The 20032-nt window shown below is 40.8% G+C and overlaps 1 protein-coding gene across 39 annotated transcripts; it reads left to right on the plus strand.

Annotated features, from left to right (window-relative positions):
• Positions 1–1705: 1705 nt before the first annotated feature.
• Positions 1706–18975, plus strand: LOC110499965 (basic helix-loop-helix ARNT-like protein 1). 39 transcript variants are annotated; one of them, XM_036957219.2, is made up of 17 exons: positions 1706–2014; positions 6801–6963; positions 7070–7108; positions 7232–7273; positions 7987–8144; positions 9705–9793; positions 10184–10276; positions 11038–11155; positions 11505–11651; positions 11850–12081; positions 13511–13617; positions 13902–14049; positions 14281–14333; positions 14430–14541; positions 14706–14790; positions 16814–16913; positions 17123–18975. In XM_036957219.2, exons 1-17 carry the CDS (start codon positions 1957–1959, stop codon positions 17275–17277), a joined length of 1899 nt encoding a protein of 632 aa, XP_036813114.2. In that variant the 5' UTR covers positions 1706–1956; the 3' UTR covers positions 17278–18975. The 39 variants fall into 39 exon arrangements, 32 of the variants coding, with proteins under 32 accessions (XP_036813114.2, XP_021432715.2, XP_036813113.2 ...); XR_016490165.1 differs by having other exon boundaries at positions 1745–2014; positions 13902–13979; positions 17105–18975; XR_016490166.1 differs by having other exon boundaries at positions 1745–2014; positions 13902–13979; positions 17120–18975.
• The last annotated feature ends 1057 nt before the right edge of the window (positions 18976–20032 follow it).

A 20032-nucleotide genomic window follows, 5' to 3' on the forward strand; every position in this document is an offset into this window, starting at 1 on the left:
CAAAAATGTTCCATATGCACAAATCGTATTTCTCTCAAATTTTGTGCACAAATTGGTTTATATCCCTTTTAGTGAGCATTTCTCATTTGCCAAGATAATCCATTCACCTGTTGTGGCATATCAAGAAGCTGATAAAACAGCATGATCATTACACAGATGCACTTTGTGCTGGGGACAAGAAAATGCCACTAAAATGTGCAGTTTTGTCACACAAAAACAATGCCACCGATGTCTTAAGTGTTGAGGGAGTGTGCAATTGGCATGTTGACTGCAGGAATGTCCATCAGAGCTGTTGCCAGAGAATTCAATGTCAATGTCTTTTTTTTCACCTTCCCATTAAATCGAGTTAAGGAGGAAATTGACCGTAGCAGCCTGAATGGATAATAGAAGGCTGTATGTATTCCCTTTGGACAGTAAGATGAAATTACTCTATATCGCATCTGCTGGTCTTTTGGCTACACTACTACTGAATTGTTAGCGCTTATAATGCTTTTAAATTTTCACAAATAACAAAATGCATGTATTAATATACACTATACATTATTAATTACGCTTATTATAAAGTATTACCAATATATTTCTCTTCCCAACAAATATTTTGGGAATATATACATTAAGGAATATATACCATTCTATTGATGGTAGCCTTTGTTAATTTCCAAACATTCATGTATGAAGTTCGCATTCACTTTTAGAGACGGGGCGGATCTTAGCCACTGATGACGCAAATACAGTTGTGCCTATTTTCCCGTCATTGGATTTACCTATTGTCACTCAGAGACATAGGCCTATTTTATTCGCCAAGGCAAGACGTTTTGCCAAAACACAGCCTATTTTACAGATGTGACAATATTTTGTAGGCTAGATAGTAGCGTAAATACATGTAGGCAAATTTGTGGTTAAATTTATTTATTCGCAGTGTCGTGACAATTTAAGATATTTAAGATACCCCCCCCCCCACACACACACACATTTATATAACGTTGTGTGCGGGGCTGTAAAAGTGTTCTGGGACGCACGTTAACTTTCGCTGTAGACGGGTGTATTCAATTCCGCCGATTCTGTTTCAAACCGTTTCTTAAACGGAACGAATGTGGAGTGACTTGCCTCAATTTGTCCAACAGAAACTCTCGTTTTAGTTGCCAAACGGAATGCAACTGTTTGGACTAATGATTACACACCGGGCTTCAGACGGGTTAATGAGACAGCTGCTACACGTGACGGTTATATGGTTGTATAACGCAACAATATTTAGGTCAGCGCGATTCTTGTTTGGCACGTGCACACTTACATAAAGTCTCGTGCAGAGGTCTCGAATAACACTGAGGTGAGAGACAAAAAACATGTTCGAAAGAGGGGGAAAAATACCACTCGAATGAGTTGATTTATATGGTAATTTCTCAGGTTGGACACGGATATTTACACTCACAACACGAAACCATTCAATTATAGGGAGCCTGTGTCGTAGCCTATTTAGACAACCACTTTTCCCTCAAATACATGAAAAATGACACTTTGTAGCCTATCATTTTAGAGGATAAAATGAACGAATCTGTGTTTCATGAATGTTTGTCCTACTTGCTCTGGGTTAGACCATAGCCTACGAAACGATTGTGTGTGTGTGTGCGAATGCAATGGACAGAGTGTCCCCTTCACGGGTGGTTGGGTGAATGAATGCGAGTGTAGTGGTGATATAGGAGGAGACAGATTGACCTCTTCCGCGTTTTCCTGGAGTTGTGTCCTCATTACCCAGGAGGCTACTTTTATCTTTGCACGTGTAGGTCTACGTTTTTATGTCTACCCCCCTCCCCGCCTTAGTACAGAGAGAGGAGGAAAAAATAAAGTACGTTTACAATCCCCCGCCTCTTCTACAGTAGGCTATTTCTACCACATTTAGGCTACACTACCACTTCCTCATGTTCTGCGGCGCCGGGCTGCTGCTGACCGGCTCCAGCCATGTCCAAAGAGAATTTTGCCGCCGGCGGCAATGACGGGACCGCAGACAAACGAACAGGTACTGGTAGACCTACTTGTACCGCGTTCAAGACAACTTGGAACTCGGAAACTGAGCTCTGGGTTTCACGTTTGAAAAGGATCAGAATCAACCAATAGGAACATCTACGCAAAAACCGTACGCAAATTCTCACTTGGAGGTTCTGATCTTTCCGAGTTGTCTTGAAAGCACCACGTTTGAATTCTCTAGACTATGAGGTGATAATAGTTGATTGTAGTCGATGCTATGCGCCGGGTGGGATTTGAGGGGAGCTGTTTCTTTCGCTTTGAAAACAATTCTGGTTATTCCCCAAAATGTAGGTCAGTAGATCAGTGGAGCAAACGCACACTCGAGGAAGTCCTGGGACGCGCTCGTGGAAATTTTATAATTTTGGCCATATTTGTGGCATTCTACCATGTAATTTCGCAGGTAGGATTTGGTGTGATTTTATTACAATAAGTGCATGGTGGAATTGTATTTATGGTAAACCTGGTGTAAAACTATGCAGCTGCCTTTTCATTGGCGGTCAATAGATATTATGTTCATCCCTTTGATATTTTTGCTTAGACTAATAGTCTATGTCGGTTAGCCTGTTAATCAAATAAAAATGGCACCAATCACGTAATTTATGCGTGGATAATGCTTGCACCATATCCTGTTCAGTCGCACGTATTGCCTAAATTGTGTTTTATATATGTGTTTGGATAGCCTAAAGTCATAGCCTAGTTTACAGGTTTTCATAGTTGTAGAATTTCAATGTATCGCGGCAAGTTTGTACTTTTGGTGACGAGAATTTCCGATGTCTAAAGCATTCTGATGCATTGCCACATGTTCGTAAACTGATCTCCATGACCCCATTGTGATTTTGGCGATGCATGGTAAAATGTTAAAGAATATTTCCAAGAATTGGATTATGAAACAGTTTCCAAATTCTTAAAGTGGGTGGGTGGATTTATTGGAACGCAGCCCAAAACAAGTATTGTTCCATCCCGAACGCACAAGCTAGGCTAATTTTCTGCATTCATGCTTAATAACGCAATTTCCCATTCTGTAATTTGACCATAACATCCAATACCGTACGTGTTATGAATGTAGTTGAATATGGTCACCCAGGACGCTCCTTTGAAAATAATACCTATTTGCAGCATAAAACATTAGTAAAAAATGTATAGGCCTGCCTGACACATTTTGATTGAGCCTATATGCTACATCAGATAGTCTAGCTGCGCTTTGGCCAATATGACTGTAGTAACTTGTTTAGGCTATGTAGGCTAGTGTTCAGTTATTTTGTAAAACACCAGAGCCTATAATTTGATAACTTTTCAAACACAAGCTGCACGTGTCAAATATGAGGCAAACATTTTAACATTGGTTGACAATTCTTAATGGTGTTGTAGGCTTAACACTCAATTTCTGTAACAATATTCATTTATTTATTCCTGACTTAATAATGATTGCACTTAAAGTAGTACCAGACCTAAAGGTGTTCTAGGATGACAAACGTTACACAGGAACGGATAAAGAGAATGGGCAGAGGAAATAATGTATTACATAGCACTCTGTTAGGCAACCAATTGTTAAAACCGTATTGCCAACAGTCAACTGTACTTCACCTGAATAGCATAGATTCCTCCATTACAAGATGTATTCCCTCTGTTTTGTATATTGAATAAACAACATTTATTCTACTGTCAGCCCTCTTTCTTAATATTGTACTTCATCTCATGTATGCATGTGTCCAACATGGTATTGCCATTTTGCCTGGCTATAGTATTATTCAAAAACAGTGCAGAGGTTGGTGTGGGGGTGGGGGCGATTCTTGTGGGAGTGAAGGGGAATGGCTCTCAGGTGAAGTAGTCAGATTGGCCAGTGTGACCGGTGTAGAGTTGCCTTTCTTTTCTTGGCTTAAAAGACAGCCAGATTGGATCTATTTTCAGATAAGAAAAACAAGCTTCCTTAAATTAAGTGACGTGTTAAGCTCAGATTCCTCTGAAAGAAAATGTGCAAACACAAGGAGGTATGATTAGCCATTAATGATTAACCCATAATGAATTCTAGGCTTTTACATGTAAGATTGATGAAGAGGTTTATGCAGGACAACTTCAATGGAACTTCCCTTTTTCCATGAGAGGGCGGGGTTATAATGGGGAGATGAGAATAAAGTGCATAATGTAAACCTGGACACTAATATCTAGTGTAAACCTGGACACTATTACCTAATAACTATCAGGTAATAAACTACATGCTTTTTTCCAGTGAATATAATAGGGAATCTGAACTCGGGTACTCACCACTGACCAATACTGCCTTAACTAGATACTGCCATAACTTCATACTGCCTTAACTAGATACTGCCATAATGGCATACAGCTTTAACTAGATACTGACATAACAATATACTGCCATAACATCATACTGCTGTGCTGTCTAATCAACTTTTAGACATGAATGTTTTAGTTGTACCATAGACCCTATCGACACACTGGGATTCTTGTGTGAGAGCGACAGGTGAGTAGTGAGAGATAGGGGAGGTTGATTATGAGGCACCAGCACCAGTAGAACCAGCCACAGGAAGCTCATCTGATGAGGGAGAGTCCTTTTGAGGGTCCATTTATATGGCTGTGACTGCCAGGGTCTTCATCATTATCATCATCAGCTGAAGACTTGGACCAATGGAGTAGTGCGATCCTCGCCACATTTATCCAGCCAGGAGAGAGCATCATCCATGGAAGGTTCAGTGGCTGCGTTATCGAGCTCCAGTGCACATCCTTCTCACTTCGCCACACAGGCCTCACTTGCCATACAGTCATCTCTTAGGAAGCCAGGACCAGAAGTGTAATCAAGGTGATTCAATTGACCTGGTTTCTGCACCACCCACTCATGTCCTGCACAACCAGGGAACTTGTTGATGTCTGGTTCTCAGTTGTCAGTGTGTTTGCGTTTCCCTCTGCATCTCCTATTAGCGTCAAGAACTGGATCAACATTTAAGAAGAGTACTGTGAATTTTTACTTTCAGAGAACAGAAATTTGTTTCTGCTTGTATCCCAATCCCCCCAAGACACACACACCCTAAGGGTTCGGAAGCACTCTGAGCATTTAAGGGTTAACTGCTTTGCTCAGTCACAACAGCAGGAGATGACATGGAGAGAGGCTGGCCTAGCCAGGAAATGACTGCTGCGTATTTACCAGGGGTTGCTCCGGTCCCCTGATGAACTTTGATCCAAACTGGGTCAACGAAACGGATGTGTAGCACAACCATTACCCCACATAACTACCTAATTGTATTTGATATGACATTGTCTTCCCCTTAAGTTAGTTACTGTAAAATAGGGATCTTCACTCTTCCCTTTAGAATTGTGTTGGATTTTATGAAATGTATGATGTTCTAATTTATATCCATTTTTAGTCAATAAATGTTAATGTACATTCTAAATTTACCTCAACCCTGAGCTGCTCACTGTCATAGTCAAACATCCAAAAGCCACAATGTTTCTACTTGATTGGGCAACAAACTTTGTCAGATTTGTCTTAACTATTTTCATGAAAATGGAAAAATAAATAAAGATTAACCCTACATGATGATACAACTACAGAATTCGCTAAATTATTACAATTACCATAGTTCCACTACCATCTCTACCTGTGGAATATTTCCACTTGTTTTGCTTTTATGCTACTACAGTTTATCATGCTTGGTGAGATGCCTACAGGAAAAGGAAGAGAGAGGGCAGGGCTGGAATATTTTCTGCATTCCACCTATATCAGAAATGACCCCAAAATTTCTAGACATAGCCAAGGTTAGTTCATTATTCATTATTCGTAAACATTTGTTTGCATTAGAATCCCAAAAGATCTTCCCCCTTTTAAACAATATTTTATATAAAAATATCACCGCTTACAGTATAATGGGGAGTTGTGCAGGAAGTAGGTCAATGTTACAGCATTATATAAGCAGTGAAGTAAGGCGATAGCAGAAACCATCACGTGCCGCATGCTGGGGGAAACTGGGATAAAGCCAGTGAGTGGTTAGACGCCCTCTTATGGTGACTTTTACTTGCTACATGGAAACTCATCACGTGCTGCATGACAGCCGGGAGAAACTGTCAGTGCCAGAGGTTGGTGTCTCGTAGGCTGATTTAGATTGGAGAGTTCATTCACCCCACCTGCCAGGTTTATGGCTTTCAAGATTACTAGTTACAAGCTGGAAGGCCATTTCCAGTTATCTGAACTGAACTGAAATTAATTTACACTGAGGAACATTTGTCAATGAGCTTACAATTGAGAGTTTATTTACAGTCCTCTCAAGTGGTTGTTAGTTAGTGCATACACACTTATCATGTGACTGATCACCACAAGAACATTTATATTTATAAGATGGTTTAAAATTATTATTATTTTAAAAACTTTTTACACAATATTAAGTTACACTCCAAGGCAGCTTGTAATGACACAAAGTTCCAACCATGTGTATGGGATGCTTGAGGTCAACATCCATTGAGTTGGTATTTGTGCCATCTTCTGAGGAAAGCAAGTAACTACAAGCTTTCGTTATTTTATTTTCTCAGTCCTCAGTTGAGGGTTTCAGTTGAGGATCGGGATATGTGATTGTTCTTCATGGAGGTTTTCAACATTGGCAAATATAAAAATCAGGGGAATTAAACAAAACACCAACCAATTTTGTCTCAAGGCCTCCATAAGGGTGTCAGTGCTACAATAATGCATTGCATTTGACATTGGATGAATTACAAATTATGAGAAATCAAAACTAATGTATCAGTTTTGTATGGTTCTTGTGCCTGTGGTTTAGGACCCTTGCAGTTAGGAGAAACCGATAGCCTTCCTGTTTCTCGGCCTGACGTCATAACGCCCCACCTGGCAGGAGCCATGCCTGATGTCATAACCCCCCACCTGGCAGGAGCCATGCCAATTCAAGAGCTGTCTAGGAAACGGAAGGGGGATCTAGATAACAGGTAAGAGCAAAGAGACCTCACCTTTCATAAAGCAGGATAAAAATAACATTCTTATTTTTGTCTCTTACCCGGTGGACTTATATGTTGTGTTCTCCATGTCTTGCAGGGAAAATGGTGATGCTCAAATAGAGGAGGAACAGAGCAGGTATTTGAAGATTCTTTAGAAATGAATTTTATTTCAGCACTCATCTTGGCAAGATCTCTCAGGGCCAGGCCAAGTGTTGAAATGAATCATTTTAAATAATATATATTTCCCATTCCAATTCAGATCGGAAGATGATGATCAACAGGTGAAAATAAAATGCTTCAGGTAAGAGCCTGGGCATACATATTCATCTGGTATATTGAAAGGGAGTTAAAGGCCAAATGCAGACGTTTAAAAAAATCTCAATATCAAATCATTTCTGGGTAACAATTAAGTACCTTACTGTGATGGTTTTCAATCACAATCACATTTTCAATCAAAATGGTCGAAAACAAACAAAAACAGCTTCTTAGCAAGAGCAGTTTCTCAAGCAAGAATTCCTCTAGGACTGTCGGAGTGGGCTCTCTTATTGGTCTCTTAACTAATTTACTGGTGATAATTTGGTGATGTCACCAGGCAGGCCAAAACTCCATCCCACCAAAACTGGCTGAAATTTCAGGCGGTCATTTCAAACAGCTATTACACTAAAAGGACATTATCATCATTTTTACAAAGTATTATTCCAACCTCATGTGAAAATATATATAAAACACAGGAAAATCACATTTTTGACTGCACTGGCTTTAAAAAACAGGAGGATACTTTAATATTATATATAACCTAATACTCTAATAATACAGTTGAAGCTGGTGGCATGATGTGAATGACCACATAAATGTAACGCCAATAATAACAATAACACACATGCTTTCATGTGTTGTTGCTTTTATAAATTATATCATGCTGACTTGATAGCAACCCATCAGACACCTGTATACTTAAGTGTGTGAGATATGTGTGAGAGAGACAAATAAGTGTCATTGTGCCCTCACTCAAAGGGAGCCACACAGCCAAATTGAAAAGCGGCGGAGGGACAAAATGAACACCCTTATCGACGAGCTGTCAGCCATGATCCCCTCCTGTAACCCCATGGCCAGAAAGCTTGACAAACTCACTGTGCTGCGAATGGCTGTGCAGCACCTCAAAGCCCTGAAAGGTAGGCCTCATCATCCCTAAACTGTCCTTACAACACAGTACCACACCAGGCAATCTTTGCAGCACCACACATCTCTTTAAGGTAGGTCTCATGAAGCTATACTAATGCAGTTAGATCCTAGGACACACGATGGCGGCAAAATACACAGCTGTGCACAAAAATCGCTCGGTTCATTGTTGACAATATTCAGTACCAGTCAAATGTTTGGACACACCTACTCATTCAAGGGTTTTTCAATATTTGTTCTATTTCTACTACATTATAAAGTAATAGTGAAGACATCAAAACTATGAAAAAACACACATGGAATCATGTAGTAACCAAACAAGTGTTAAACAAATCAAAATATATTTTATATTTGAGATTCTTCAAAGTAGCCACCCTTTGCCTTGGTGACAGCTTTGCACACTCTTGGCATTCTCTCAACCAGCTTCATGAGGTAGTCACCTGGAATGCATTTCAATTAACAGGTGTGCCTTGTTGAAGATCATTTGTGGAATTTCTTTCCTTAATGTGTTTGAGCCAATCAGTTGTGTTGTGACAAGGTAGGGGGGGTATACAGAAGATAGCCCTATTTGGTAAAAGACCAAGTCCACAGACACATCTCAACATCAACTGTTCAGAGGAGTCTTCATGGTCGAATTGCTGCAAAGAAACCACTATTAAAGGACACCAATAATAAGAAGAGACTTGCTTGGGCCAAGAAACACGAGCAATGGACATTAGACTGGTGGAAGTCTGTCCTTTGGTCTGATGAGTCCAAATGTGAGATTCTTGGATATTAACCGCCGTGTATTTGTGAGACGCAGAGTAGGTAAAAGGATGATCTCCACATGTGTGGTTCCCACCGTGAAGCATGGAGGAGGAGGTGTGATGGTGTGGAGGTGTGTTGCTGGTGACACTGTCAGTGATTTATCTAGAATTATTGGCACACTTATTCAGCATGGCTACCACAGCATTCTGCAGCGATACGCCATCCCGTCTGATTTGCGCACAGTGGGACTATCATTTGTTTTTCAACAGGACAATGACCAAAAACACACCGCCAGGCTATGTAAGGGCTATTTGACCAATAAGGAGAGGGATGGATTGCTGCATCAGATGACCTGGCCTCCACAATCCCCCGACCTCAACCCAATTGAGATGAGTTGGACCTCAGAGGGAAGGAAAATCAGCCAACAAGACTGTTGGAAAAACATTACAGGTGAAGCTGGTTGAGAGAATACCAAGACTGTGCAAGGCTGTCATCTTGGCAAAGGGTGGCTACTTTGAAGAATCTCAAATATAAAATATATTTTGATTTGTTTAACACTTTTTGGTTACTACATGATTCCATATGTGTTATTTCATAGTTTTGATGTCTTCACTATTATTCTACAATGTAGAAAATAGTAAAAGTAAAGAAAAACCATTGAAGGAGTATGTGTGTCCAAACACTGGTGTTGTATAAAGATTTAATATTCATATGTATTTTTAACTCAAGTTATGATAGAAATGTTGAGCTCCTAAGGGACAGGTACAACACAGACTAACAGCTCAGTGCTGTGTTCGTCTCCACAGCAGGTGCTAGCAGTTCCTTTACTGACGTTAACTACAAACGCAAGCCTTCGTTTCTGCCTCAGGATGATCTCAAGCACCTGGTGCTCACGGTAGGCCGCCCTTCAATCTGTTTCAATCTCTTTCTCCAATCAACCAAAATCAATCCCATTTGGTATTGTGGCAGCAGTCACAACAGTGGGGTAGGATTATGTAGTGTGTCGATTTATAGTTTTTGTGTGTTGGGTCTACTAGGCTCCAAAACTAGCTGAGAATTTGGGATATGGGAAGTTCTTTCCGCTCGCTTGGAGTGTTCTGTTGTATAACCTTTGCCAGCTCTGATCTCCCACAAGTGTGCATGTTTGTCACACAGAGTCTTCCATTTTAGAGTAAACCGAGAGAGTGGATACACACGGATGGTTTCAAAATACTGTAGCAGTGTCAGCGTTTTCATGGATCCAGATTGAAATATATTGAGGTCGTGCCGTGTCTCATTTCCCCAGGCTGCAGATGGGTTCCTGTTCGTGGTGAGTTGTGACAGGGGGAAGATCCTCTTTACCTCAGAATCCATCTTGAAGTTCCTCAACTACAGTCGGGTCAGTGAACTGGTTATACTTAAGCAATAAAGCCTGAGGGGGTGTGGTATACGGTCTGATATACCACGGCTTTCAGCCAATCAGCATTCACTTCACCCAGTTTATAATATACAATAAGCAGGTCTGGCAGTCTTAATTTACTACTTAATTCTAAATTGAGCTAATTATTGAGGTGGATTCCAACAATGTCCCCATCACTCAATCCTATCTATTATCCACTTAAAAACTCTCAATGACAACTTTAGGAAGAGGTCATTACTTAACAGTGTTTATTCTGTTCATTTAGTTCAATGGTTTGGTTTTCTTTGGCCATTTGTAACAGGCACCCCATGCCCCTACCACTCCCATTGATTTTTAGCTAGCGGTGGCTAAAGTTAGCAGACGTTTGTAGTGGCTGTCTAAAGAAAACTGAACCATGGATTATATTTTCTCCTGGCCCATTGATTACTTACAGGGTGAGGAACTATCTAACATTAAATTGTAAAATACTGAAATTCTCTTTTAGTACCTTGTAATTTCTGTACCATAGTAAAGTTATACCTGAATCTGTTTCATGCTTTATATTGTGGAGGTGATGCTTGAAGTGGAGACCGGAGGTTTAACCAGAAAGTTCAGGTGGTTCTGAAGTGGGGATCTGAATCAGTTGTTTCCCCTAGTTCAGAACTATAGTTGGCTAGCTAGCTAGCTCACACAAGATTTGGTTCCGGGTTCTGAGATGAATAGTTTGGTTCTGATAATTAAAGTGCTGTTTTTGTTTACAGTTGGAACTAATTGGACAGAGTCTTTTTGATTATGTCCACCCGAAGGACATTAGTAAAGTGAAAGAGCAGCTGTCAGCCTCAGGATTATACCCTCGCGAACGGCTCATAGATGCCAAAAGTAAGTCTGCAAAGACTTCATTTAAATGTATCTGATGCTGGGACTTTCATATCTATTTCTCTCTGTGTTTTGATTTGTTTGTGTCTTGTTGAGATGCAGTTAAAGCTATGTCACCACTAAAACGGTATTACTTTAAAGAAAGTTGCAGCTTTTATCTCAGTTCTATTAGCACAGGGGAAAGAGCAGAGAGCCTGGGTTCTGTTTGTTGTTGCTTTACTGGTTTCCACTTTGCCCTCGTTCTCTTTTGAGGTCACAGATTCGTACTTTTTATTTTCTGTCTTCAATGTGTTTTTTTATATTGTAAATATAGTATGATGTTGTTGGATCATAGGCTCTCCCGGTTCTTTAGCAGGGTTACAGGTGCAGGACCTTCCTGTGGGAGCAGTTCAACTGTGTACAGGGGCACGGCGCTCCTTCTTCTGCCGCATGAAGCACAGCAGAACAGTTATGAAGACAGAAGACAAAACCATCCAGCCCAGCAGCTCCAAGGAAAAGGGTGAGAGAGCCATGCAGAGACACCTTCACTAAATACATCATTAGAACAGAGCGAAATGTGTTGGTCATCAACCCAGAAGCACAATTTATTTTTCTTGATTCCATCTCACTGAGGTTAGCCCTGATAGGGCCATGATTGGAATTGCATATGGGGGTCAAATGTAAACACGTGTTTTATGTACACTGTCTCCCCCTGTAGAGTCTCAACGATACTGCACTGTCCATTGCACTGGTTACATGCGGAGTTGGCCTTCCACCCAGCTGGATGCTGAGAGTGACGATAACGAGTTCTCCCATCTGTCCTGCCTGGTCGCTGTGTGCCGTGTTCACCCTAACGATGCCTGTCAGCCCTCACTAGAGGTCAAGGTCAAACCCACCCAGTTTGTCACTCGCTTTGCAATTGACGGCAAGTTCACCTTCGTGGACCAACAGTAAGTTGTGCCTCTTACCCCCTCCACAAACCTTTTTGCGATTTTTGCTCATTATTAAATATTCTTGGAAAGTGTTGGCATAATTTTGAACCAATACTGTTCATAAGGGGGCATTGTGGGCATATCCTTCACCTGATAAAAAACACTGGGAGGGAAATAAAACTGAATCTATACCCTGTGAAAGTAACCGCCCCTTTCGATTTACTTCTGGATCAAGTCCGCTAATCTTTTGAACAGGCTTACCGATTATATAATCAAATTCATAGTATATATATGTATATATATATTACAGTTATATTTGTTTTTACTGAGTTTTTGCACTTAAGACCATTGCGCTACGTTTTTGCCCATTGAAGACCATTCAAAAAGCCTACAAAAGTTAAAAAACTACAAGGCTGAGGGGCAGTCACTTCCTGGTAACTTTCATAGCGTATTGTTCTCAGTCTTTTGTTCATATTCGATCTCTTTCAGCTGAGTTGAGTATGTTTTGATACATACTGTAATGTTAGCCAAGGCTACGGTAAGTTAAATTGGCCTTGGCTAACATTACAGTTATACCCTGGGTAACCCAACCTGTGCTTGTATTAACAGCGAAAGAAAGAAACAAATAAAGAGAAAAGCAATGACGTTGGTTAAGGCAGGCCTGGCAGGCAGTCATCTTGGATAGGGTTTGCCATGGCACCCCCTACCCATACCACAGTGGCTGTAAGTGTAATGGGGCTACCCCAAGTTTTCCGGCAACTGGTCTGAATGCATTCCAAGTGAGACAATATACGCCTTGAAGAGATGACTGTACTGATTATTTCAAGAGACGGCAGCAGTACAATACTAGTACTATTGGTTTGAAATACAGATTATAAATTGAAAAATGTTTACTTGGAACATTGTGTTGGAAATATTGTTTTTCACATAGTAAGCATGTCAAGAAAAGACCTTTTCACTTATCGGTTGTCAAATAGTTAGCTTCATTTCACAACAGGAGCCCTTTAACATATGTGGATTTGTTATTGTGACCCAGGCTGTCCTAAAATGTAACACTGGTGGTGAGATCTTCTGACCAACAGCAGAGAGTGCATTGAACGCGTCAGTCCAATTTGATTTATGTTTACAGTATAATTCATATTATCTGTAAGTAGTTTTCTTTTTGTTGCTTTTGAGTGAGATTCTTTCTACTTTGGCATTTCATCCCAATTCAGGGAACAAGAACCCAGCTCACTTTACCGTGGTCAAATGTTTGACAACCATTCCATTTACTCTTTTCCATAGAAACAGAAAGTCTGCATCATGTATATTGATGATTATAGTTAGTATTTATTGTGCCATTCTGAAATGATGTACATAGTTAGAGCTGGTAAGTGGACAGAAGATATCAACCTCGGACTGTAGTAGGTGTAGAGAGAATAACAGCCTCCTTGTCTCTGTCCTTCAGAGCCACTACTGTTCTGGGCTACTTGCCACAGGAACTACTGGGGACGTCTTGTTATGAGTACTTCCACCAGGACGACCTGCGACCCCTCGCAGAGACACACAGGAAAGGTAATGGAGAATAGTTTGGTTGTCTTTCGTATCTACGTATAGGTGAGAGTCATATGTTCTCCAGATGTGCAGGGTGCTCAAACAAATATGAATTATATTTCGGTTGCACTTTATTTTGGGTTGCAGAAGATGAACAGGTTCTTACCTTTGTCGCAAGGTAAAATGGTGATTACACTATAATAACCTGTGCATTATTAGTTTTTTATTGGGGGGGGGGGGGGGGGGGATTCATGACTAAAACAAGCACATTGCAGTGATCGAAGTGGCATTTTGTGTCTCAACAGTTCTCCGCAGTAAAGAGAAGATTGAGACCAGCTGCTACAAGTTCAAAACAAAACTTGGCTCCTTCGTCATGCTTCAAAGTCAGTGGTTTAGTTTTATAAACCCGTGGACCAAAGAAATTGAGTTTATTGTGTCAACAAACCGAGTTTTGTAAGTGCCTTTTCACATTAGGTCTAGATTGTGAGTTGAACAATCTATAATGATATTCAGTAAAATACATTTCATTTAATAATCTGATTCGAATCAAGACACAAGTTCAGTCAAAATTGTCCCATTTTGGACCCAAAATGTAGCTGTTGTTCGAGAGTCCTCAGCGCTGTACTAATGACATCATACAAGGGATGTACAGTCATTTGTCATCTGTACCCTCTCCACTCACAGTGGACCTGGTCACACAGAAGCTGAACAGCCGAGCAGCTCCAAGCTGTTGGACGGTAAGGAAAGGAATATTTGTCCTGGTCATTCTGGATGTTGTTTGAGTGTAGTTGACTGACCTCAGCTCACTGTCCTAACCCCTCCCTCTGTTACAGAAGAGAGAAAACATACTATCCTTATCCCTGGCATCTCCAGTGGCATGGCCACTATGATCTACGCTGGCAGCATAGGGACCCAGATAGCAAACGAGCTCTTGGACTCCAACAGGTGTGTTGCGTGTATTATGGCATTGTTTTACAGAGCTTTCTTTGACCACCAGGAGGAAGCTGGTGCTTGTACAGTCGGCTTACATCATTTTTTGTTTTATTAGCACATGACTTTGAATATTTTGTTGCCTCAGTCCTGCTTTCTTTCACCGCCAAAATGTGCAGGGTCAATTGTTCTCCATCGAGTGAAACCTCCAGTCCTTTCTGTCCACCTCAGGACAGGTCTCCAATGGTCTCCTCTCATGCCAACGTGAGTCACCTTACCTACCTCACCTCTCATCCTACAGTGTCTTTAGGGCCCTAGGCAGTAGTTGTACATAGACTATATACAGTATATCACAAAAGTGAGGACACCCCTCACATTTTTGTCAATATTTGAGTATATCTTTTCATGTGACAACACTGAAGAAATGACACTTTGCTACAATGTAAAGTAGTGAGTGTACAGCTTGTATAACAGTGTAAATTTGCTGTCCCCTCAAAATAACTCAACACACAGCCATTAATGTCTAAACCGCTGGCAACAAAAGTGAGTACACCCTTAAAGTGAAAATGTCCAAATTGAGCCCAATGTGTCAATATTTTGTGTGGCCACCATCATTTTCCAGCACTGCCTTAACCCTCTTGGGCATGGAGTTCACCAGAGCTTCACAGGTTGCCACTGGAGTCCTCTTCCACTCCTCCATGACGACATCACAGAGCTGGTGGATGTTAGAGACCGTGCACTCCTCCACCTTCCGTTTGAGGATGCCCCACAGATGCTCAATAGGGTTTAGGTCTGGAGACATGCTTGGCCAGTCCATCACCTTTACCCTCAGCTTCTTTAGCAAGGCAGTGGTCGTCTTGGAGGTGTGTTTGGGGTCGTTATCATGTTGGAATACTGCCCTGCGGCCCAGTCTCTGAAGGGAGGGGATCATGCTCTGCTTCAGTATGTCACAGTACATGTTGGCATTCATGGTTCCCTCAATGAACTGTAGCTCCCCAGTGCCGGCAGCACTCATGCAGCCCCAGACCATGACACTCCCACCACCATGCTTGACTGTAGGCAAGACACACTTGTCTTTGTACTCCTCACCTGGTTGCCGCCACACACGCTTGACACCATCTGAACCAAATAAGTTTATCTTGGTCTCATCAGACCACATGGTTCCAGTAATCCATGTCCTTAGTCTGCTTGTCTTCAGCAAACTGCTTGCAGGCTTTCTTGTGCATAATCTTTAGAAGAGGCTTCCTTCTGGGAAGACAGCCATGCAGACCAATTTGATGCAGTGTACGGCGTATGGTCTGAGCACTGACAGGCTGACCCCCACCCCACCCCTTCAACCTCTGCAGCAATGCTGGCAGCACTCATACGTCTATTTCCCAAAGACAACCTCTGGATATGACGCTGAGCACGTGCACTCAACTTCTTTGGTCGACCATGGCGAGGCCTGTTCTGAGTGGAACCTGTCCAGTTAAACCGCTGTATGGTCTTGGCCACCTTGCTGCAGCTCAGTTTCAGGGTCTTGGCAATCTTCTTATAGCCCAGGCCATCTTTATGTAGAGCAACATTTCTTTTTTTCAGATCCTCAGAGAGTTCTTTGCCATGAGGTGCCATGTTGAACTTCCAGTGACCAGTCAATATGAGGGAGTGTGAGAGCGATGACACCAAATTTAACACGCCTGCTCCCCATTCACACCTGAGACCTTGTAACACTAACAAGTCACATGACACCGGGGAGGGAAAATGGCTAATTGGGCCCATTTTGGACATTTTCACTTAGGGGTGTACTCACTTTTGTTGCCAGCGGTTTAGACATTAATGGCTGTGTGTTGAGTTATTTTGAGGGGACAGCAAATTTACACTGTTATACAAGCTGTACACTCACTACTTTACATTGTAGCAAAGTGTCATTTCTTCAGTGTTGTCACATGAAAAGATATACTCAAATATGTACAAAAATGTGAGGGGTGTACTCAATTTTGTGATATACTGTATATATTTTTTTACTATTTTCATTATGGCATAAAGGGAGAGAGTATGGTGTTTTTTTACATGCAGGTCGCAACCATAACCACTTGAGTTCTTCCTATGAACACATGCCTTGCATAGATTAAATACTTTTAATACTGATTCTAATATTTTGATGTACTTTAACTTATCAATAACCAGAGTAAATATTACACCTCTTAATAGTTGCGCTTGAAGAGTTTTGTAAATGGAACTTTGTATCAAAAAATCTATAGAGCAAAAGATGTTCTGTATTATTATGTACCTACTTGTCCTCTTGCAGATGTCAAATGAGGAGGTGACTGATACAGTGAGCAAGCCTAGATTACAGTCTGCTTCAAAGGGGGCCACATACGCTGGCAGCAACACACATATGGACACAGGTAGTTACCATTCAAAATCCTATACTAAATAATCTTAGAAGCAATGCATTTACATGATCTTTCATTTACCTAGACTGTTATCAATCAGACGGTTTTAAGTGTATTTTTAGGGTTATTTACTTATTCTTAGAGTTATCCTTGGTTAGCATATGACTAACATAACTTTGTGTATTGGTTGATTTTGATGACAGCCCGTTCTCCCCCAGCAGAGAGCTCCCAGATGGACCTGGACAGCATGGTGGGACCAGGCCTTGGTATCCTGAGCAACGACGAGGCTGCCATGGCCGTCATCATGAGCCTGCTGGAGACTGATGCCAACCTGGGGGACGCAGTAGACTTTGACAACATGCACTGGTCTCACTAGCATAGATTCAAATGCCATGAATTCAGGAGAAGAATTTAGATTCCAATTCAAGAATTGAAAAATGATATTTATTCTTATCTACATTACTTCATTTATTTATTTAAGCATTTTCAAAGAGGATTTCGTTCAATTCCTGAATTGGGATTTGAATTCACTTCCAGAATTGAAATGGAATTGACCCCCAACTCCATCAGTCCTTAACTCTGTAGTTTATGGTTAGACGAACTCCATCCAGGGACTATTTCCATGTGCTCCGCTACCAAGGAAACAGATTTATGTGCTTCTGAGGGACTTCTACAGCTCTCTGTTTAAGTTTCAGCAAGAGAAATCTAGCCTGCGCTAAAACCAGCTAACTCTTTGGTGGCTTACACAGCTGGTTCAATTGGTGGGAATTTTTTTGATCAATGTTTCAATGTAACTGAATGTGTACTAAAACCACCCGAGTTTGCCTATATGTGGGGGGGGGGTCACAGATCGATAGCAGTTCGGTACTCTTGGGGTTCGCGCCGGTGTGAAAGTGATCAACCCAAATTCCAAGGTAGTGGACGGAGGCATAGGTTAATCAATTGCAAAGTATATTAACTCTGAACACTGATCACTTGTGTGAATAACTTGAAATGAAACATTACAAACGTGTCTTCACTCAAATTGTCATGGTCTATTATTACAAAGTGAAATTGTATATTGTTCTGTCTTTTTGCTCTTGCATTGTAGGCTTCTGTGTAGGTGTCTATTGTAAAGACACCAGCATTCCTTTTTCTGAAGTCACTCAAGAGGTAGAGCTGCTTCTCTTGAAATGTTTTCATTTACACTGAAACAGAACACCCTTAAGATGCACCTGCAGGGATGTAATGGAGGCTAAACGCACAGAAACAACTGTTTATTTTGTTGAAAGCATTTACACATTTATTCTGCAACGTTGGCGTTGTTAGCAATAGCATGTGCTTTGCCTATCCTAGAGGAACACAATGGAAATAAGCTCTGGGGCTTGATTGTGTTTTGTCCTCAATGGTTTTAAATATCTGTTCTTCAACTTTTTAATGATCAAATAAAATACTCACTGCCCGTCATCACAACCAGCATTCAGGTCTTACCCAGTTGAATCCTTTTCCACTACATCCCTGTGCATCTGCCTTATACAAACACATCCTAGTCTGTTTGAAATGCGGAGGTGTGAAACTAATCCAGACAAGGAAAATAATGCTTGCAAACAACCTTTTGATCCTCGCTTCAGCAAACTATTGCGAAAGCCTCTTTAGTCCCAGAACTAATCTCGATACCGTGTCTGCCTTTGCTATGAACAGAGCATCACTTTCTCTCTGTGTGAAGTTTGCACACCTTCCAAATACTTCAAATCCAAGTGCTTGAAAATAAATGAAGTCTGTGTTGCTGGAATTCAATCTAAATGCACTGTACGTTTTGTTCTGCAATTTTGGTTGCGGAACAAAATGAGGGACAAAGGGGAGAAATATCAGTGAATCCGTAATGACTTGAATTGTAATGCCTGTGTGCACTCCTGCAGTGTTGATTATTATTACACGTTTTGGGTGAGGGAAGATCATGGCTTCATGTGCAAAGAATCAAGTAATCTGGCACAGAAAAGCAAATGAATAAACTGCATGTCAAACTTTGATATTCTTTGGCTCTGACCATGCAATGCAATTAAACATTAAAAACAAATCTGAACCCATTAACAAAGTTTAATATGAAACTTATGTTTTTATCTTGAAAGTTTGTAATCGTCATCTATAGGCGTGACTTAAATATAGAACATCTGGAAACTGCATTTCAATTCAGATGGAATATAAAACATATGTATGTGAATGCAATCAAGTGTAATTGTCCCTAGGAGTACTATGGTCCTTACACTACCCTCTTCCTTTAGAAAGTGAGTCCCTCTGCTTCACTCTCACAAGTCCCTTGTGCCCGTACTGATGGGAAATCATTTGTATGACCTCTCAGCATTGCCATCCCACTTCTGACACCCAATGTAGTTAATTCAGGGGGTACCGACCAAGATTCGATCCCGGGCCCCGTGACTGTCAGTTCAACACCTTAGCCAATACTGTATGTCTTTGGATAAAAGCGTCTGCTAAATGGCATATATTGTATTACTATAGACCAGTTAGGGGTCAAAGGTGTGATGTAGGTATTTCCTTATTATCTAAATCAAAGGGAAAAGTCCATTGACCATTCAGAGTGGCATTTTTGCGTTTTTCTTTGGCTTAAGTTACGGTAAGCCATATTCCATTTCCTTGTAGGAATAACACAGCATTTCTCTTAGTGTCATAGTCTTTGAGCACACTTGAGGCTGTATCTCGCTACAAGGGTTAAGCATTCACACATCCTATTGAATCAGATGTAGTTGCTGACTTACTTTGTTTTCTCTGTATAGAATCAAGATGTCTATGGTACAGTACCTAATATCTGACAATGGATAAGAGTCCAGTCTTTAAGTACAGGCAATGCCTTCTCTAAAGATGAGCTTTACATAGCCAAAGCTAACACCTGTACACAGATCTCATACAGTTGTAGGTAACTAATAGCCAGCATATATTTTGGCAGTTCAATGATCTAATACTACTGTCAAATTGAATAATTGAATTGTAGTTTTAAACCCTTAAATTTGTCATTTTTCCAACCCACTAATTCAAACGGTATAATATAAATAGTTTTCCATTTTATTTTTTATTTTATTTTTCTCCATTTTCTAATCTTGAAATATTGTTGTGGTTAGTAGGAAAAACAGAGTAAT

Source organism: Oncorhynchus mykiss, chromosome 21, assembly GCF_057628025.1.
Source record: "Oncorhynchus mykiss isolate SJ-2025 chromosome 21, ASM5762802v1, whole genome shotgun sequence".
Taxonomy (NCBI): Eukaryota; Metazoa; Chordata; class Actinopteri; order Salmoniformes; family Salmonidae; genus Oncorhynchus; species Oncorhynchus mykiss.

Coding starts and splice junctions, on each gene's coding strand:
- LOC110499965 (XM_021577040.3), top strand. CDS start 1,957: ATGTCCAAAGAGAATTTTGCCGCCGGCGGCAATGACGGGACCGCAGAC. Junction 8,145..9,704: donor GCACCTCAAAGCCCTGAAAG/GTAGGCCTCATC, acceptor TCGTCTCCACAG/CAGGTGCTAGCAGTTCCTTT. Junction 14,334..14,429: donor CAGCTCCAAGCTGTTGGACG/GTAAGGAAAGGA, acceptor CCTCTGTTACAG/AAGAGAGAAAACATACTATC.